This window comes from Amaranthus tricolor, chromosome 14 (genome assembly GCF_026212465.1).
Source record: "Amaranthus tricolor cultivar Red isolate AtriRed21 chromosome 14, ASM2621246v1, whole genome shotgun sequence".
NCBI classification, from domain to species: Eukaryota; Viridiplantae; Streptophyta; class Magnoliopsida; order Caryophyllales; family Amaranthaceae; genus Amaranthus; species Amaranthus tricolor.
Genome location: NC_080060.1, coordinates 3039299 through 3058205, shown reverse-complemented (window position 1 = coordinate 3058205; position 18907 = coordinate 3039299). Strand labels below are relative to the sequence as shown.

Below are 18907 nucleotides of genomic sequence, written 5' to 3'. Positions count from 1 at the left end.
TTAGAATTAGACTTTTAATCTTAAAATTGTCAACTTTTATGACTTAAAATATCAATGCAAAAGTCTTGAAATTAATTTTTTGAGTATTGAAATTGATTGTTAAGTCTTGGAATTAACCTCTTAAAATTGGTTAAAAATAATTGAATCAACCAAATGAAATGCATCTCATAAGTAAGACCATAAGAGGGTCTCACCCGAAATTTGTGCTACACTCATATTATTTAGTCTATCCAACTTGAAAAATAGGCCAATTTACGCAAGATTTTTTTGTAGAAAAAACAAAATATGGACAGCCGTTCATTTTAATACTCCATATTTATGTTATAATTTTATTTTTAGGAGTATATAAAAAATAAACCTTTTAAATTCTTTGGAATTTGGCAAGCAAATGCTTAATAATATATTCTAAATTAATTGGAAATTCGCATGCAAATCCTTAGAATTGTAACCTTGGATTTTTGATCCATCGTCAACTTATGTGTAATTTGTTCGAGCATTGGGTTTGAAGTTATAGAATTTGTAGGTAAATGGTTGTTTAAAGTGAGACAAACTTATCAAGGACATTTCCAAATAAATTCAAATTTACAAACTTATCCAGAAATTAATAAGATGATTAATCACAAAGATAAGAGACTTCAAAAAACAGAAAATTGAGATCCACAGAGAGGATAATTTATGCACCAGTCAATTGTTCGATAGTACTGTATTTATCCTTGAAAAAAGAGAATCATCCGATCCATAATATCCAGTAAACAAACAAAAGATTATCAAGGAAACACATTTTACAGACTGTACATCACCATTAAAGACAACAAAAAACCAAGAAAAAATAAAGCAAAACAAATTATGATCTAAAACATTAATCTTTTTCATCAAGATGTTCAATATTAGAATTAGATAAAACTAGCTTAATTAGCATAATGATAATTACTTATCATCACCAAAAACCTACTTTTTTCCCACAACAATTTATCCATCCTCCAGATGATATTCAGATGGTTATTAATTTTATCAATTAATTAATTAATTAATTAAGCCACACTGATTATATTATCTTTAACATTATTGAACCTTTGCGTAAAATGTGTTGGATTTGTGAGATCCGATGAAGGAGATGACAAGGAGAGAGAAAGAGTGAGATCGAAATCCGCCATTGACTTGGTGCTGCTGGTGCTATTGCTACTTGTTGGCGCAGGTTTCATTATGTTCATGTCATAATTATACGAGTAGATATGAGAAGAAGGTGACGAAAATATGCTTGATTCTTGCGGTTGACCAGCGAATCTCACATTAGATGATTGTTGTTGTGGAGGTGGAGATTGAGAGGTTCCATTTTTGTCTTTGCTGATTTGTTCATCATTCGTTTGATTAACAGCAACCTTTTGAAATACATCAAAATAAACAAAATGATCAGAAACCTAAATCTCAAATTAAGAATCAGAAAATGAATTGGAGAAGATCGACTGAATACCGAATCAGTAGTTATATCGAATAGGCTAGATCTACGACGACCTCGACGATTGAGATTACTCTTTCGAATGAAATACTTTTGAGCGTGACTTGCAACTTGTGTTGGTGTTCTTGTTTTCACAAAGTTTCTAGAAATTCCTCTCCAATCTCCTTTTCCTACCTTCTCCAATCCTAGCAAAAACAGCTTATGTTCTTCTTCCGTCCATGGAATCCCTAACCAATTAAAAGCACAATCAATCAAAAATCAACAAATCGAACAAAATCAAAATCAATAAAATCAAAACGATTTAAATCATAAACAAAACTCAATTAGATTTTCCGTCTCATACCTCGTTTACGCTCACGACTAGCAGAACCAGTGTTGGAAGAACGAGTAACCACCGCTTCATCAGCAGATACATAATCACCACCATTAACAGCAGGAACTGCAGAAGGAACGACGTCGTAGGTCGAAGAAGAATCAAGGCGATGCTCATACTGAGAAAGATTGTTAAGAGAAACACTCTTCCTCATAGAATCAACCACCACACGAACACCAAACAGCATAATCTCTCCACCACCATTAACAACCATAGAATCTTCCTTCGCCATAGCTCACACAAAAAGTCTTCGCCAAACAAGAGAGAGAAATAAGAAAGTAAGTGCAAATGAAACCTGAGGGAGGGTAATTTGAAGGAATCAGAATTAAAGAATCCGTACAAATGGAGATTAATTTATTTATATACAACTTTAATTGGTTCTACAGAAAAAAAAAAAAAATAGGGGAAGTTATCTAGGGGGACATGATAAGATAACATGGCTGTGAGATAAGGTGAATAATAATGGAAGTAAATAAAGAAAAAGATACGATATTTTAATTTATTTTATTTTTTTTGGTATGGAGAGGAAATGAATATGTCGACGTTGCCTGGGTACAACACGTGGCAATAAATTATGGGTTTATCTTAGAGGATATTTTATTGGGGTTTTTGATGTAGTCAAAAAAAATCATGTCACAACACAATCCAATTATATGAGGGAGATATATCAACATATCAAGCTAGAATATTTCACCAGAATATGACATTATTTGTTTCCTTTATTGGTCTTGGATCAAGTGAAACTAATCATCATTTACTCGTTTCCTTTTTTTATTTTATAAAAATTTACGAAATTAAGAAAAATATATCTCTTTGATATTTAAAGAAATTCTCATAAAATAAAAGCATGTGAAGATTATAATCAATTTAAAAATATTAGGAGTATAAAGAAATTAGTAGAAGATATGTGGGAACATAACATATTAAAATATTAAAATTAAAATGAAGATAAACAAGATTAGTTTTGTCAAAAATTTGTAATATAAATAACTCACTTTAATTTCATCTACATAATTTATTTTCTATTTTTTATTTATTACCAATGATTTATAATTACAAAATAGGTAAATTTGTCAAAATATAATTTGTAATAATCTCTAATATTAGAAATTGTAATAAATCATTAGTAAAAATATATCAATTCAATTTAAAAAAATTTATTATTTGTAATTAGAACCAATACACCAGGTTAGAAAAACTGTATTATTAATTATCCATTATCCCTCATATATATATATATATATATATATATATATATATATATATATATATATATATATATATATATATATATTTCAATTTTGCTTTGATTTTATTGTTAAATCAAAGTATAAAGGATATTTGATAATATCCTTTTCTAACTTTATAATTATGCCAATAAAGAATATTATTATTTTAAGAAACATAAAAATCTTCCTAATGAAAGTGGTAATAAAGTAGTTGATAGAAATATTATTTTATTACTAGTAAAATTGATGAAAAAAATGTGAACTATTAAAATAAAGTTAATTAGTGACAAAAATATAATGTGATAACCACACGCATTAGAAATGTTAAATAAAATTCATGAAAGATTGGGGAAATCGTAAATAATAAAAATGTTAAAATAAAATCAATAAAAAATATATGGAGACTATAAACATTAAAAAATATTAAAATAAAAATACTTGCATAAATGTACAATTATTTTAGGACAAAGTAAGTATCAAATTAATTTTTCTCTCTAAAAAAACAATAGCCTCTATTGTTGCTATTATCAGTCTTATGGTTGATAGTAAGCTTCCGTTTTCTTTATTTTTGCCTTTTTCATTTTTAGTTACAAATAAATTTTATTCTCTCTATATTATAAAGTTATTTTATCTATTTATTAGATTCGATCTACCCATTTATTGGGTTTTAAAGTCTCTCATGGTAAAAGTTTGAAGTCTTGTTATCAAATCGATGGTAAAAACGTATATGAGTCATCAAGGGTGTCAGTTTTGTTAATACAGTCAATGGTATCAAAATTACCACTATTTCTAAGCCACACAAGATCTAAAAAGTCCCTACGAAGAGGTTGTATCAATCAGCGATGTGATAGAGAGAATGCTTTAGCGTTAGATCTTTTTTATAATGATTGTGATTTTTTCTATATAGAAATTTGTTTCATTAAAATTGTTATGTATTTGAATGATTGTCAGTCTGTTGTAGATGTCGGGTGACATTTTTATGAATGAATTATTAAGTTGTTTTAAAAAAGGGTAAGTATCAAATTATAAATGTTGTGGGTGCTTTTTTTCTAGAAAATAAAGCATAAGACAATTTAAATGAGACAGGAGCAAAATATTGTTCCAAAGGTAACAACTAATAAGTGCTATCTTTTAATTCTGTATATATTTTCCAATCCATTTCAATCCATTTTATCAATCTAAATGGATGATGCTATCCATCAATTTATATCATCCTTTGTTTCCATTTAGTTGTTATATACTTTAAATTTCAAATTTGCTAATAAAAAATATATTTTATCCATTAATTTAAGTGGAATATTTAGCACTATATATAAAAAAAACATGTATTACATCCACTATTTTAGCTCAAATGACTCTTGTGTAAGAGGCATGTTAGATTATATAATATATCCTGGGGTCTCAATCATTAGCTTAAACTTTTGGTTGAATTGGTTCCTTAACATGATATCAAAAGCCAATGTGATAAGAGGTTACAGGTTGAATCTCAACCAGTTCTCATTTAAATGAGAACATTCAACGCCTATACGCATCCACACTTCTAACCCAATGGGATCTAGTGACTGAGGAGGAGTACTAGAATATACTATAACATATCTTAAAGCATCAACCATCAGCTTAAACTTTTAATTAAGATACTTCTTTAAAAAAAATATAGTTATATGAAGTATATCATCTTTACAAATTTGGTTCTTGTCTTTATTCATTTTTTTTCTTTGTTATTTTGTTTTTGATTTTTGATTTTTTATTTTGTTACAATTTTTGTTTTAGTAGTTATTAAAAGTTAAAACCATGCTACATTTATCTTGTCTATTTCACCTTTTTTCTCTCATCTTATCAATTACTTTTAATTTAATTTCTATTCATTTTATCTATAAGTTTATTCTAACTCTATAATTTTATCTTTTTCACTTATATAAAGTAATCACAAAATACAAAAATAAAATACTTAAACGCAACTAATATACAATAAAATATCAACTCGTCTTATATGAGACTATCTAACCATTAGACAAGTCTAAAAAAACCATTAAAAAAAGAATTTTAACCAATTAACATTAATTATCCTAGAATCCCTTTTAAATCTTTCTTTGATTTTTAATTTTAATTTTTTTTTAGAATAATTATACGGTGGACAACCTAGTGGTCTTACCAATGAATTAGTGCAAAAATATATAAAAAATAAAGAAAGTACATTAATTAATTGGTATATAATTACGACAGTAGAGTATTTATTTATTTATTTGCAAGTTGGGGATTTTATTATATGGAGTGATCGTACTGCTTTATTATTTATTCTAATCTAATCTAATGAAATGGCCATGTTTGCTTAGAAGAGATGCATCTAAGTGGTGAACTGGAGGATAATCTGAGATAAGGTATTTGCATGGCCATGACCCCACTTTCAATTTTATTATCCTTTATCTTTTATCACTTTAAATATTTCAACCACATAGAACCATTTTAAAGTTAATGTTATTATTCATTTTTCATATGATCTTTAATTTAATGTATTATTGACTTTAAAAAAAAATTTAGTAGTACATAATTAATACTCCTAGTAGTTTCTATGCAAAAGTTATAATAAAAGTATGGATTAAGATGAGTAAAATAAGATAACATTTAAAAATAATTATTATTTATATATTTTATATGATTTTAATCTAAAGTTCAGGGAGAAGTTAAGGATTGCATATCTCTCTGTAAAGATGGGGGAAAACAGGTTGAGATGGTTTAGGCATGTGTAGAGTAAGACACATGACGCCCCAGTAAGAAGGATTGAATGCATCATATTGAAAGGCAAGAGAAGTCGAGGAAGACTAAGAGAACGTAGCAGGAACAGATTAAAAGTGACATGCATGAACTTCACCTCTCCAAAGACCCGACTAGGGATAGGGGCAGTTGGCGGCGCCTTATCCACGTTTTAGATTACTAAACATGTCCCTTTTACCATCGTTTGTTATTGTTCATTGCCTTAATTATTGCTCTTTACCTCCTTCATTATTTTTATCTCTATTTTTAATTATTTGTACATATTCTATTTATTCTATTTGTAAGTTGCAGGTTTTCCTAACTCATCCTCGACTCCCTCCATCATCTCATCAACACGATCTACATCTTCATCGACATTCTCTTCATCTGTCTCATACCCATCAACACGATCTACAACATCCTCATTGACATCCACATTATTGACATCCTCAACAACACTTTTCTCTTTGTAAACTCCCTCCTCACCATGCCAAACCCGAACATGATATTGAGGCCTAAACCCACGTCGAAGTATGTGCTCCCTAAGGATATCAACACTATCTACCTTTGATACATTGCCACACTTGACACATGGGCAATAAAAACCAACTCCCCCGTCCTAACTTGATGTTCAACGGCAATACTAAAAAATTCTAATACGCTATCAAAAAATTATGACTATTCAATGGTTCCATACATCCAAGAACGATCTTTTGTCATCCTAAGTGTGATTAATAAATTCAAAACAAAATTAATAATCATATATACTTATTTATACCAAACATATTTAACCCTTAAAAAATATATACTATTTATACCAATATATTAACCCTAAATACATATACTAATTATATATAAGCACTACATTGTGTTCTAAAATAAAATTACTTAGAATAATTAACATTGTATACTTCATACTTCATATTCTAATTCTATATAACCAAACATATTCTAATTCTATACTTCATATTTCAATATAAGCACTACATTGTAAATAAAATAATATTCAAAATATAAATTATAAAAAAAATCATTTAACCCTAAAAATATGTATATTCTAATTCTAATAATTAAAAACATATGTACAACAACAAACCACTTTTTTAATAAAATACACATAAATCAAACTATTAACAAATTAATAACATAACTTTGAAAAATATCAAACTCATATACAAAATATAAATAATAATGTAAAACTCCCTAAACCCTAAAAATATGAAAAACAATAAAATTAGTATCAATAAAAATTACCTTATGTATGTAAATGAAGAACAATTACAATGTGACTTACAATGAAATAAGAAAAAAAAAATTACTACACATAAAGATTTTTTCCAAACAAAAGTAAAAATTTACTTAAAAAACAAAATTAATCGAAAAATGTACCATGAAGAGAGAGCAGATTCGTGGGTTTATGAAGAAATTCGTGGGTTTCAAAGTTTAATGAAGAAAATACATGAATTTATGAAGAACAGAATATGAAAGCAAATTTGTGAAAAATTAATTAATTTAATAGGTTGTAATAATCAAATCTTATCAGAATTGTTCTTTAACTATTAAATCAACTCATAGATATGTTTTAACCAATCAACAATTATTGATTCATTACACTACTCATGTATGCTCCCTTAACCTATTAAATAATAACATCTGAAAAGGAGATGATATTTTTTTTATCGACAAAAGAAGTTTGCATAATTGTGAATATTTTAAGAAGAAAATGAATAAGAAAAGAGATTTTTGCTTTGGAATGAAGAAAACAGACACTTCCATGCCATAATGTGATCAATACTTGGTTTGGGGTGACTTGGTGGGTCCACCTTATCATCAACACAAGTTGTACGTTTATTTTTTGAGTGATGTTGTACGTATGTTATGTTATTATGTTATGTTAAAAGATAAATAATTTATCGATAAGAAATGTTTTTGATATATCCATAAGGAAGTAAAAAACATAACTCACAAAAGATGTGTGAGTAGTACGGTAGATTTTACATGTGTCAAAATGATTTAATATATAATTTAATGGTATATTATTAGACTAACATTACGCACTATAAATCAAAATGATATGGGCAATTAAGATGCTTATGTTAAGTCGTATGATATACTTATATTAAAATGAAAAGATAAAAAAAATCTTAGAGTTACAAATATAATGATAAAATGACAAAAAACCATTTGTGTAATTGGTTTGGTCAAGTCACAAGTGAAAAGAAGGCTAAAAATATGTTAATTAAAAGATTGAAAGATTATTACTCCGAGGAGCTTAAAAAAGAAAAAAGATAAACTGAAAATGACGTGGATTATGCAAGACGAGAATTAATGAATAATGAAGGAAAATAGGAATATAGAAAAAAGATCATTAAAGTTTATTTAGTAACTTATATATTAGTATAATAGAGTAAGTATTACTCTATTTAGTACCTGTTAATTTTTACTAATAATTTGTGATCTGTTATAGTACATATAGTTAACCTTATATTTATAGTCAAAAAGAAGACTTTAACACTTTCTTTTTACAAACACATTATTACATTCATAATATTTTAGCAATTTTTTCAAAAAAATTAGTTATAGTGGGTAGAGGTACCACAAAAAGAAGAGGTTGAGATAAACAAGAAAAATATATAAAAAAAAAAAAGTAAAAGAGATCATAAAAGTCAAACAAATCAAATTAAACTATTTAAAACCAATAAAATCCTTGTTTCTTTAATCATCAGTTTATAATCCATCTCTTTTCACTTGCTCACTTAATCTAAGTTCCATTAATAAAGTCATGGTTGAAAGCCTGTAAAGTTTATGCTAAACTAATCTAAACAATTACTTCTAATATTAAGATATAAATGATAAATGATATAGTATAATATTATAGAAAGCATCTTTCATGCAAGTTGATGAATTGATAAGAGTATAAAAATTTATTTATTTTACTTTTCACTTGTTTGTTAGGCTTTCATAAAAAGATATCACCATTTTAAGTCCTCTACTTTATAATATTTTGTTTCAAAAAAAGTTCTCACTATTTTTTTTTAAGTCTTCCGTTTTTATTAATTTCTTACGGTTTGACGAATAAGTTCTTAAAATTTTAGTAAAAGTGTGACAAACTAACTACTTTTTTTTATGTTTCCATTTGTTTTTAAAGTTCTAATAACTTGATATTAGAAAGTATATATATAGAGACGAAGACTATCAAGATCTACATAAATATGTTTATACATATAGATCGATGAAAAATCATAGTGAAAATTTAACTCTAAAATTAGTAAATTATAATTAAGAAAAACATATGAAAACATTCATACTTAGTGTATCTCGTTCATAGAAAAACTATGATCAGGTCTGGGGAGGGAAAAAAGACTGCAACTCATACCCATAAAGGAGAGTGCAGTCAAAGAAACCCTCGGTTCAAGGAAAAAGATCTTCAATGAAAGAGAAATCTGCAACTACCTTAAAGCCTACAACTTATAACACATATGAAAACGAAAGAGATAAAAGGGTAGACATTAAAAAATGGTCAATAATATAATATCAGCTCTCTAGTTTAAAAGGTAATTATTCTTCGGGTTATATTAATTAGAGTTGACCAAAGTATTTGTCATTGAAGTTTGAATAAATAGATCTCAAATTAAGGTTGATTTAGGTTAAACAAAAGCCGAGAATATCTCCTCGTGATTTTGTTCCTTTTGTTTAGGGGCTTCACCCTGTTTTTTAAGGTAAATCCCAGTAACCAAGACTTTTGCAAATACTATGATGACTTTATAATTTGTCCTTTTAAAATAATGAATACAACAAGATCCAATCAAATTTATGAAGTAAGTCATATTTTTAATCATCAACTCAATATTTTGTACATGTTTAGGTACGACGGAGAAATGGATAGAAAAAAACAATACCCATTCCCTCTTTAAGAAAATGATAAAGAGGTCTGTGTACACTCAAATAATCTCCAAAAGAATGAGAGAAAAATATCTTTTGATTATTATGTATATTATTGTGTAAAATATTTTGTTATTATTTAGTTTCCTAAATTCTAAATTGAATATTTGTTTATAATATTATTCATCTAATGATGACAAGCTAATGTATTATAAAATTATAGTAGATGTCAAGTTAAGGTTATTAAAAACTACTTAAATTCGAGCTTGATTCAAGTAAAATCGAGGTTCAAATTGTTAGTCACTAGATTTTAACGTTTAATTAATACATTCATACTTAATTTGTTAAATTTGATTCAAAGTTGATATATATCAAATTGAGCCCGAGTCAAATTGAAGTGATGAGCATGTTGATAAGTGAGCTTTTTATGTATGTTACGTTTAAATTTGTGAATCGAAAAAAATGTTTCACAACCGAAAGACTTAAAACATGGTCAAAAAATAACTTACACCTTTGATTAAAAAAAAGTTTGTTAAGTCATCTATTTTTATATGACTTTAAAAACTCTTATATATTTAAATTATATGTTAGTAAATTTAAGGGAAATTTTCACAATTTAGCACCTAACTTTCATGAAACGTCAGTGATAGCACTTCTGTAAGATTTTTCCACATAATAGCATCTAATTTATGCACTATTTAACTGTCATAGTATTTTCCGTCAAATTCTTGTCATTTTTCGTTTAATTTACCATTTTGTAATATTTTTTCACATGGTAACATCCGGTTTATGCACTCAAATGTTGCAACATTTGAACTTATAATGCTAACAATTTGAATGAAAACAAAATTGTTGCAACATTTGAGAGCGTTGATGAATTAAACAGTAAATTATACGTTAAAATGGTAAATTGAACATTTGAAAGCATAAATTGGATGCTACCATGTGAAAAAATCTTACAAAATGGAGATTAAACGAAAATTGACAAGAATTTAATGGAAAATGCTACGACAGTTAGATAGTGCATAAACTGAATGCTACCATGTGGAATAATCTTACAAAAGTGATACCATTGGCGTTTCATAAAAGTAGATGTTACCATGTGAAATTTCCCTAAATTTAAAAGTATAAATAAAAAATTAATAACTCAAATTAGTAGGTACACGACACCTTAGGATTGTGATAAATTAAGTGGAAATTCTTATCGCAAATGGAATGATGCTTTCACTTATAGAGTTTTAATCGCTAAATTAGCAAAAAGTGGCCCCGACGACGGTCTAAGAGTGGACGCTATTTGAAAACTGGACTCCTAAATATTGCCAAAATTATGAAAATGGGGCGACGGTTTGGCTACGGCCCATGTGTCGTTATTAGGGCTTGAACCCTTGGCTATCGAACCGATATTTGAATAATTGTTGCTGTCAAAGCTTGAACCCTTCACCTATAGCATCAAGGTTTAACACTCCAACCACTAGAACACTCGTAACTTAATGATTTATATTATGTTGCTTTTATATTTATCACCTAGTAACTTATACTTCAATGTTTTTAAAACTTATTATTATATTATTATTAATATTATTGTTATTTTATTATTATTATTATTGTTTTTATTATTATTATTATTATTATTATTATTATTATTATTAGAGTAATATTAGTATATAATTAGTCATATTACTATATAGTTAGTTGTATTACTGTATTATTAGTCATACTTGTATAGTATTAATATATTATTAATCGTATTAGTATATTAATACCCGTATTAGTGCATTGTTATTCCAATTACGGCCCGTTTGGTACATGGTATTAGAGGGCGGTAATAATAATAAAATTAAGTAATGAAAATTTTAATTATTTGGATGCCTTCAATGGTAATGGAAGGTAATAAAATAAGGTAATGAAATTACCAAAAAGGGCCATTTTCATTACCATCAAACAGCATGGTATTAGGCGGTAATGGTAATGAAATATTACTGTGGTAATAAAATAAGGTAATGTTATTTCGAGCTGAAGAAAAAAAATAATAAAGAAAAAAAAGGTAATGTATGTAATTATCCAAAAAAATATATTATTAAAAAAAGAATCATTAGATAGAATAATTTAGATACAATAATGCTTTTAGATACAAATATACAATAATGAAACTAAGAGTCATTACCATTTTTTATTACTAACAACCAAATGCAATCAATGGAATATTATCTTGCATTACCATTCTTTAGTCATGCACACCAAACAAAAGAATCTTCATTACCAATTCTCATATCCATTCCTTCATTACCATTGCCATTACAACATTTCATTCCCATTACTTCATTACCATCAACCAAACGGGCCGTTAGCGTATTATTAGTATGTCATTAGTTGTGTAGTCGTACTAATGTAATATTTATACATTTTAATGGTATTAGTGTATTGTTAGTCGAATTAATGCATTATTAGTATATTATTAGTTTTTTAGTCGTATTAATGTAGCATTAACATATCGTATTAGTATATTATTAGTTTTAATTAGTCGTATTACTGTATTATAAGTTTTGTTAGGATATTATTAGTCATACTTGTATAGTATTAATATATTATTAATCGTATTAGTATATTAATACCCGTATTAGTGCATTGTTATTCCAATTAGTGTATTATTAGTATGTCATTAGTTGTGTAGTCGTACTAATGTAATATTTATACATTTTAATTGTATTAGTGTATTGTTAGTCGAATTAATGCATTATTAGTATATTATTAGTTTTTTAGTCGTATTAATGTAGCATTAACATATCGTATTAGTATATTATTAGTTTTAATTAGTCGTATTACTGTATTATAAGTTTTGTTAGGATATTATTAGTCATACTTGTATAGTATTAATATATTATTAATCGTATTAGTATATTAATACCCGTATTAGTGCATTGTTAGTCTAATTAGTGTATTATTAGTACATCATTAGTTGTGTAGTCGTATTAATGTAATATTTATACATTTTAATTGTATTAGTGTATTGTTAGTCGAATTAATGCATTATTAGTATATTATTAGTTTTTTAGTCATATTAGTGTAGTATTAATACATCGAATTAGTATATTATTAGTTGTATAGTCGTATTAGCGTAGCATTAATATATTAATAATTGTGTTAGTATATTATTATTTTTGCAAGTGTAAGACTAGTATATTATTATTTGTATTAGTATATAATTAGTCGTATTAGTGTAATATTTGTAAATTATTAGTTGTGTAGTCATATTAGAGTAATATTTATATATTATTAATCATATTAGTATATTGTTAATCGAATTAATGATTATTAATATATTATTAGTTTTGTAGTGGTATTAGTGTAGTATTAATATATTATTGATCGAAGTTTTTTTTTTAATTTTGGCGACGAGCTGGCTACGGGATGTGCTGTAGCCCACTGAATTTTTTTTTTTAATTTTGGGCGACGAACTGGCCCGCTGAAATTTTTTAAAAAAATTTTGGGCGACGAGCTGGCTACGGGATGTGGTCGTCGCCCAACACTATTTTCTAAAAAGAGACGTTGAAAAAGACTGGCGACGAGCTAGCTACGGGACAGTGTCGTCGCCATTTTTCCGAAATCTATGGCGATGACTTTTTCGTCGCCTGTTCGTCGCCATTGGCGATCCATTGGCAATGAACAGGTGGCCATCGCTTTATTTGTAGTGTGATGATCATGAACAATTAGAACAAATTGTAAAATAGCGGGGAATCCAAAATTTTGGTGAAGGCGTAGTATAACATGTCAATTACAATATTAATAATGGAGTCGCATCTTACGTAATATGTAAAATGGAATATGAACAACAATTTAATAGTTATAAAATCCCTTTTAAAAAGGAAGAAATATCAAACACAAGAAAAATTTTTGACTCATAGGTTAAAATAAAAAAATTATTATAGATTTGCAGTTTAAAAGTTTGGATGCCCATATATTTTACAATGTACTTAGTGGACTATTTGTGTATTCGAACAACTTCATTCTAATTTGGTAAATTTGATTCATGTTTATTTTGGGTCAAATTATTTTACCTCAAGTTCAATTTAAATTTGATTCGTTTTGAGTCAACCCAAAACGAGTCATGTTACTTCAATCAACTCAAATTAAATGGATTAGCATAAGTGTTAGCGTATCATAAAGTTCAAAATAATTAATTTGCATTCTTCTAAATATAAAGTTATAGACGTGAAATAATTAATTTATAACCAGAGCATTAAAATACATTACAAATATAACACATTATAATAAGAAAACAAAATATTGACTACTACACTCTAATAAAGAAATTAGTAAACAAACAGAATATCCAATGATAATAATATACTAAAACTTGGAGTCTTGAGTATCTTGGTGATTAGATAACAAATCATACAGTATTAATATCACAATCATGGAATCATGATATTCGTAATATGTAAGAATCATGGATTATCACATTCAAGGGATTATGATATCCTTAATATATACGCCCCCGCAAGATGGACGAGCCTGAGACGAGACCAATCTTGGATGTAAGATCAATGAAGAGCGTAGTAGACAAAGACTTGGTTAGAAAATCAGTGAACTGATCATGACTGGAAATGTGAGTGACCCGAAATACCTGCTGTTGAACCTTTTCTTTCACAAAGTAAAAATCCATTGCTAAATGTTTCATCCTTGAGTGAAAGATAGGATTTGCTGCATAATGTATTGCATTGAGGTTGTCACTATATACTGTAGGTTGAATTGAATATGTGTAACCAATTTCACAAAGGAGAGATATGATCCATAATATTTCAGTTGAGGTAGAAGCAATTGCACGAAACTCAGCTTCGGTGGAAGAACGTGCAAGGGTCTTTTGCCGTTTGGAGCTCCAAGATATGGGATTCTTACCCAAGTAAACAATGTACCCTGTAGTACTACGAAAGGTGTCCTTATCACCTGCCCAATCCATCAAGTAAGGGAGGGAAGAGGGGAACCATCAAGTTGTTGAAGGGATGTAGATAAGGGTGCAGAGCATGGTTTACAACCAGTCATATTTGCACGTTGCAATATATCAGAAACATATTTTGGTTGGGAAAGGAAAATGCCTTGAGGATGTGGGAGGACTTCGACGCCTAGGAAGTATGATAAATTTCCCAAGTGTTTAAGTGAAAAACGAAGGGATAAAGTTGCAATAAAAGAGTCAATAAGAGAGGTAGCAGAACCAGTATATGATAATATCATCAACACATACAAGGACATAGAGGGAGCCAGCGGAAGCAGTTTTGTAAAATAATGAAGAATCGGAAATAGAAGAAGTAAAACCTTGGGATAGCAAGTAATTTTTGAGTTCATCATACCAAGCACGGGAAGCTTGGCGAAGCCCGTATATGGCTTTATTTAATTGACAAATATGTGTAGGAGCAGAGGAGTTTATGTAACCGGGAGGTTGAGACATAAACCTGATCATTAAAGAGCCTTGTAAAAAGGCATTATTAACATCAAGTTGACGTAAAGGCCATCCTTTAGAAACAGCAATGGAGAGGATAGTGTGTAATGTAACAGGTTTTAGAACAGAACTGAAGGTTTAAGTGTAATCGATACCAGGTCTTTGGTGAAATCCCTTAGCTACTAAACGAGCTTTAAGACGGTCTACTGTACCATCTGGGTTGTATTTAACTCGAAAAACCCATTTGCATCCAATCACATTAGAAGCGGATGAGGAAGGAAAGAGAGACCAAGTGTTATTTTTTGTTAGAGCAGCAAATTCACCATCCATTGCTTTACGCTAAAGAGGGTGTTTAAGTGCTTGACTTAAAGTGGATGGTTCAGCAATGTGAGTTGTGGTAGCGGTATTGAGAATGTAGGAAGAGTTGTAATATTTTGGATTGGGTTTAGTAATATTGTGGGAAAGCCTGGTGGATACACGAGTAAGAGGAGAAGAGTCAGAGGTATTTGAGGTGGGTGAATGGTCTTGTTCAGGGGATATAGGAAACATATCAGTGGCAAGAGTAGAAGAATGGGATGTAGTGGGATCATGACTAATTTGTGTAGGAGGAGAAGCTACTGGAGTATTAGGTATGATATTTATATTTAACCAATCTTCAATAGAAATGTGAGTAGGAGAAGTGGATTGGTTAGATAAGGAAGGATATGGAAAATTTTGCTCAAAGAACTTGATATGGCGTGAAGTATATATCTATGGTAAGTGGATCAAGTGCGTGATATGCACTCTGTGTAGCAGAATATCCTACAAATATACATGGGGTGGAACGAGGATTGAGTTTATGAGATGAGTAAGGACGGAGCCACGGGTAGCATAGACATCCAAAGCTCTTGAGTTTATTTTAGTTGGGTGGGGACTTGAATGAAGAGTGATAAGGAGAAATGTAATCAACATTAGGAGTGGGTTGTCTGTTGATGAGGTAAAAGGCCGTGGTAAAAGCAAAGGGCCAAAAATTGAGAGGTATAGAAGCATGAGTTAACAATGCTAAGCCAGTTTCGACAATGTGTCGGTGTTTTCGCTCAGCAATGCCATTGTGTTCGGGGGTACCCGATTGAGATAAAGTAGGATCAAGTTTTATGTATTCACCACCATTATCAGAAAATAAACATTTTATGGTAGTGTTAAAATAATTCTCAACAAGAGATTTGAAACGAGTAAATGTTGTTAATGAATCAGAGATTGCAGTTTGTGGAAGTAGAGACAGTCATAGCTTCGGGTGCTCACTCATAAGTGCCGGAGGTACTATGGCTGTGATGGAGAGTCTTCTGAGAGTTGATGTCCTTAATAAGAAAATGAGATGAAAAAACTTGGATTAGAATAGGGTTATCAAGGCATAATTTTGAGATAGAGATAATATTACGAGTAATATTTGGAACACACACAAACATTTGTTAGAAGTAAATGAGTAGTTGATAAAGTAAGAGATGAAGAACCAACATGAGTAATTTTAAGGGAAGAACCATCACCTATAATAAGCTCCTCAGTGCCATCATAAGGGGTGTGAAATGACAAATTATTGAGATCATTAGTGATATGGTGGGAGGCCCCGCTATCAAGCAGCTATGCATTGGAAGATGTAGCAAGATGAGCAGCATTAGCACTAGGTTTTGGTGTGGCGGTCGCAGATGGAGCGCGTGGTACGTTGGGAAACTTGATATGAGGAACATTTGTTCGAAAGATGACAAGAGGAAATGTAACAAACTCAATTTCATAACCTCAATTATCAAATTAATTATCTAAAATTTCTTAATTATTCAATTACCAAAATCAAACCGCCAAAATCCCTAAAACCTTATTATCATTTTCAAATAGCCCAAAAAGCTTGAATATTATTTATATTACGAGAATTGTTACATTTTAAAATCTTTTTATATTTAATTAACGTCTACGTTTTAAATTCGTTTTCCACAACAATTTGCATAATGATTTTTTTAATAACTTTACAACTTAAATTTTCGTCAAAAATCTATTTTATACTTCTAAGAAATTATTATTTCATGTTACAAAATTTATTTATTTATTTATTTATTTATTTATTTATTTATTTTACAATTTCGTCAAAACGTTGCGTTTTAAGGTTTTTTTCTTAACCGAACTTTGTTAAATTAATTTTTTGACTTTATAACATGATTTATATTGACACAAATTATATTTATGAATACTATTATCAACTTTAAAGTATATTTTTAGCTAATTTTGAATACAAACTAAGCTAAATTTCAATACCAAACTTTAAGCAAACTTACCCATTATTTTGATGTACATCTACTAGCACCAAAATAGGATAAATTTAAGCTAAAAATCAGCTCCAAACAGCCCCTACAAATTTTGTATTAAATTAAATTAAATTAAAGTCACGAAAGAAAAATATATAAATCTGAAAATTTTTTATTTATATAATGTTATTGATGGATATGTATTTTATTATATGTATTTTTACTTTAATGTTCATGCATGTAAATTTTATGAATTTCTATTATGTAAAAATACGTAAAAACGGTGTTTTTGTGAAGTTCTTGTTGTGAATAAATTTTGTGTGGGCTTAGGAACTTTAGGAGTATATTTTATATGAACTTTACAGGAGTTAAAAGTTAGAAAGTTTCATTTTCGTAAAATAATTTCATTAAAATGGTCAATTATGGAATTTTATGTAATAAAATATGTTCTAATATATTAAAAGGGGTTAAATATATTATTAGTTGATAAAATCATATTATTATGTCTTCTACAAGTTTGAACCAGAATATAAACTTTTGGTATTTTTTTTATGAATTTTTACTTTGTGTTGACTACTTACCGAAAAAACCCAAAAATGTTAAAATATGAAATAAATACTAAATGGACTATTTTGGACTTGAAAGTTTTATGAGACTCTTATATTGACAGTAGGTTTGAAATTTGATCATTGGATAAGCTTATACGACGATCTATTGACCCTTATGAATTTTAAATAAAACGGTAAATCCAAAACCGATAAAATATAAAATACATATTAAACAGACTATTTTGGACTTGAAATTTTTATGAGACACTCTCATATATATTAGTAATATATGAGAACCCTTGGAAAAACTTTTTTGGACATTTAAGGACATTAATAATTTTATGTCGGTTTATCGGTAAATTGGCAAAACAATTTAGTTAAAAAGCATAGGCTCGTTTTTATTGAACTTTCTAGTCCAAAACTAACTTCATATAGCTTCTGGACTAATATGTTTTTTTAGAATATTTTTATTGGTTATTATGGATTTTTAATTAATTTATATGTTTAATTGATAAAAATTCCTTATTAAACATTACGAAAAGTTTTCCTTAAGTTTTATAAGTTTATATAGTCTTATAAAGAACTTATATAGCCCTTACAACCTTGTCATAATTTGTGAATTTTTTTTATGATAATCTCTTAATTATCGAATTAGCAAATATGATGACTTTTCCTTTAAAGGATGTCGGCTTAGAGTTTGACTAGACTAGGGTTGACTTATAGCAATTTGAAATAAATAACATGAGTGTTGTTTGAAATTATGTGTACTTCGATGAATGACTTTGATAGTAAGGAAATGTCGAACCACAGACCGGCGTGTAATCCGGCGCACGTGTTTCCCGGCACGTAGAAATGGAGGGGGTTAGACAGGGGGTCCGAGAGAGTCCCATCCTGTAGAAGCTCGAGCATAAAAATTGGTGGAGTAACGGCTCCTATCATAGTTGTTCCACACTCTAACCAG

At 28.7% G+C, this 18907-nt stretch overlaps 1 protein-coding gene across 1 annotated transcript; it reads right to left on the bottom strand.

The window, feature by feature from the left end:
* Positions 1-744: 744 nt before the first annotated feature.
* LOC130800332 (probable transcription factor At5g61620) lies at positions 745-2268 on the bottom strand. The gene is made up of 3 exons (XM_057663805.1): positions 1800-2268; positions 1472-1683; positions 745-1379 (listed from the first exon to the last, which is right to left on the bottom strand). Exons 1-3 carry the CDS (start codon positions 2059-2061, stop codon positions 1032-1034), a joined length of 822 nt encoding a protein of 273 aa, XP_057519788.1. The 5' UTR covers positions 2062-2268; the 3' UTR covers positions 745-1031.
* Between the last annotated feature and the right edge of the window lie 16639 nt (positions 2269-18907).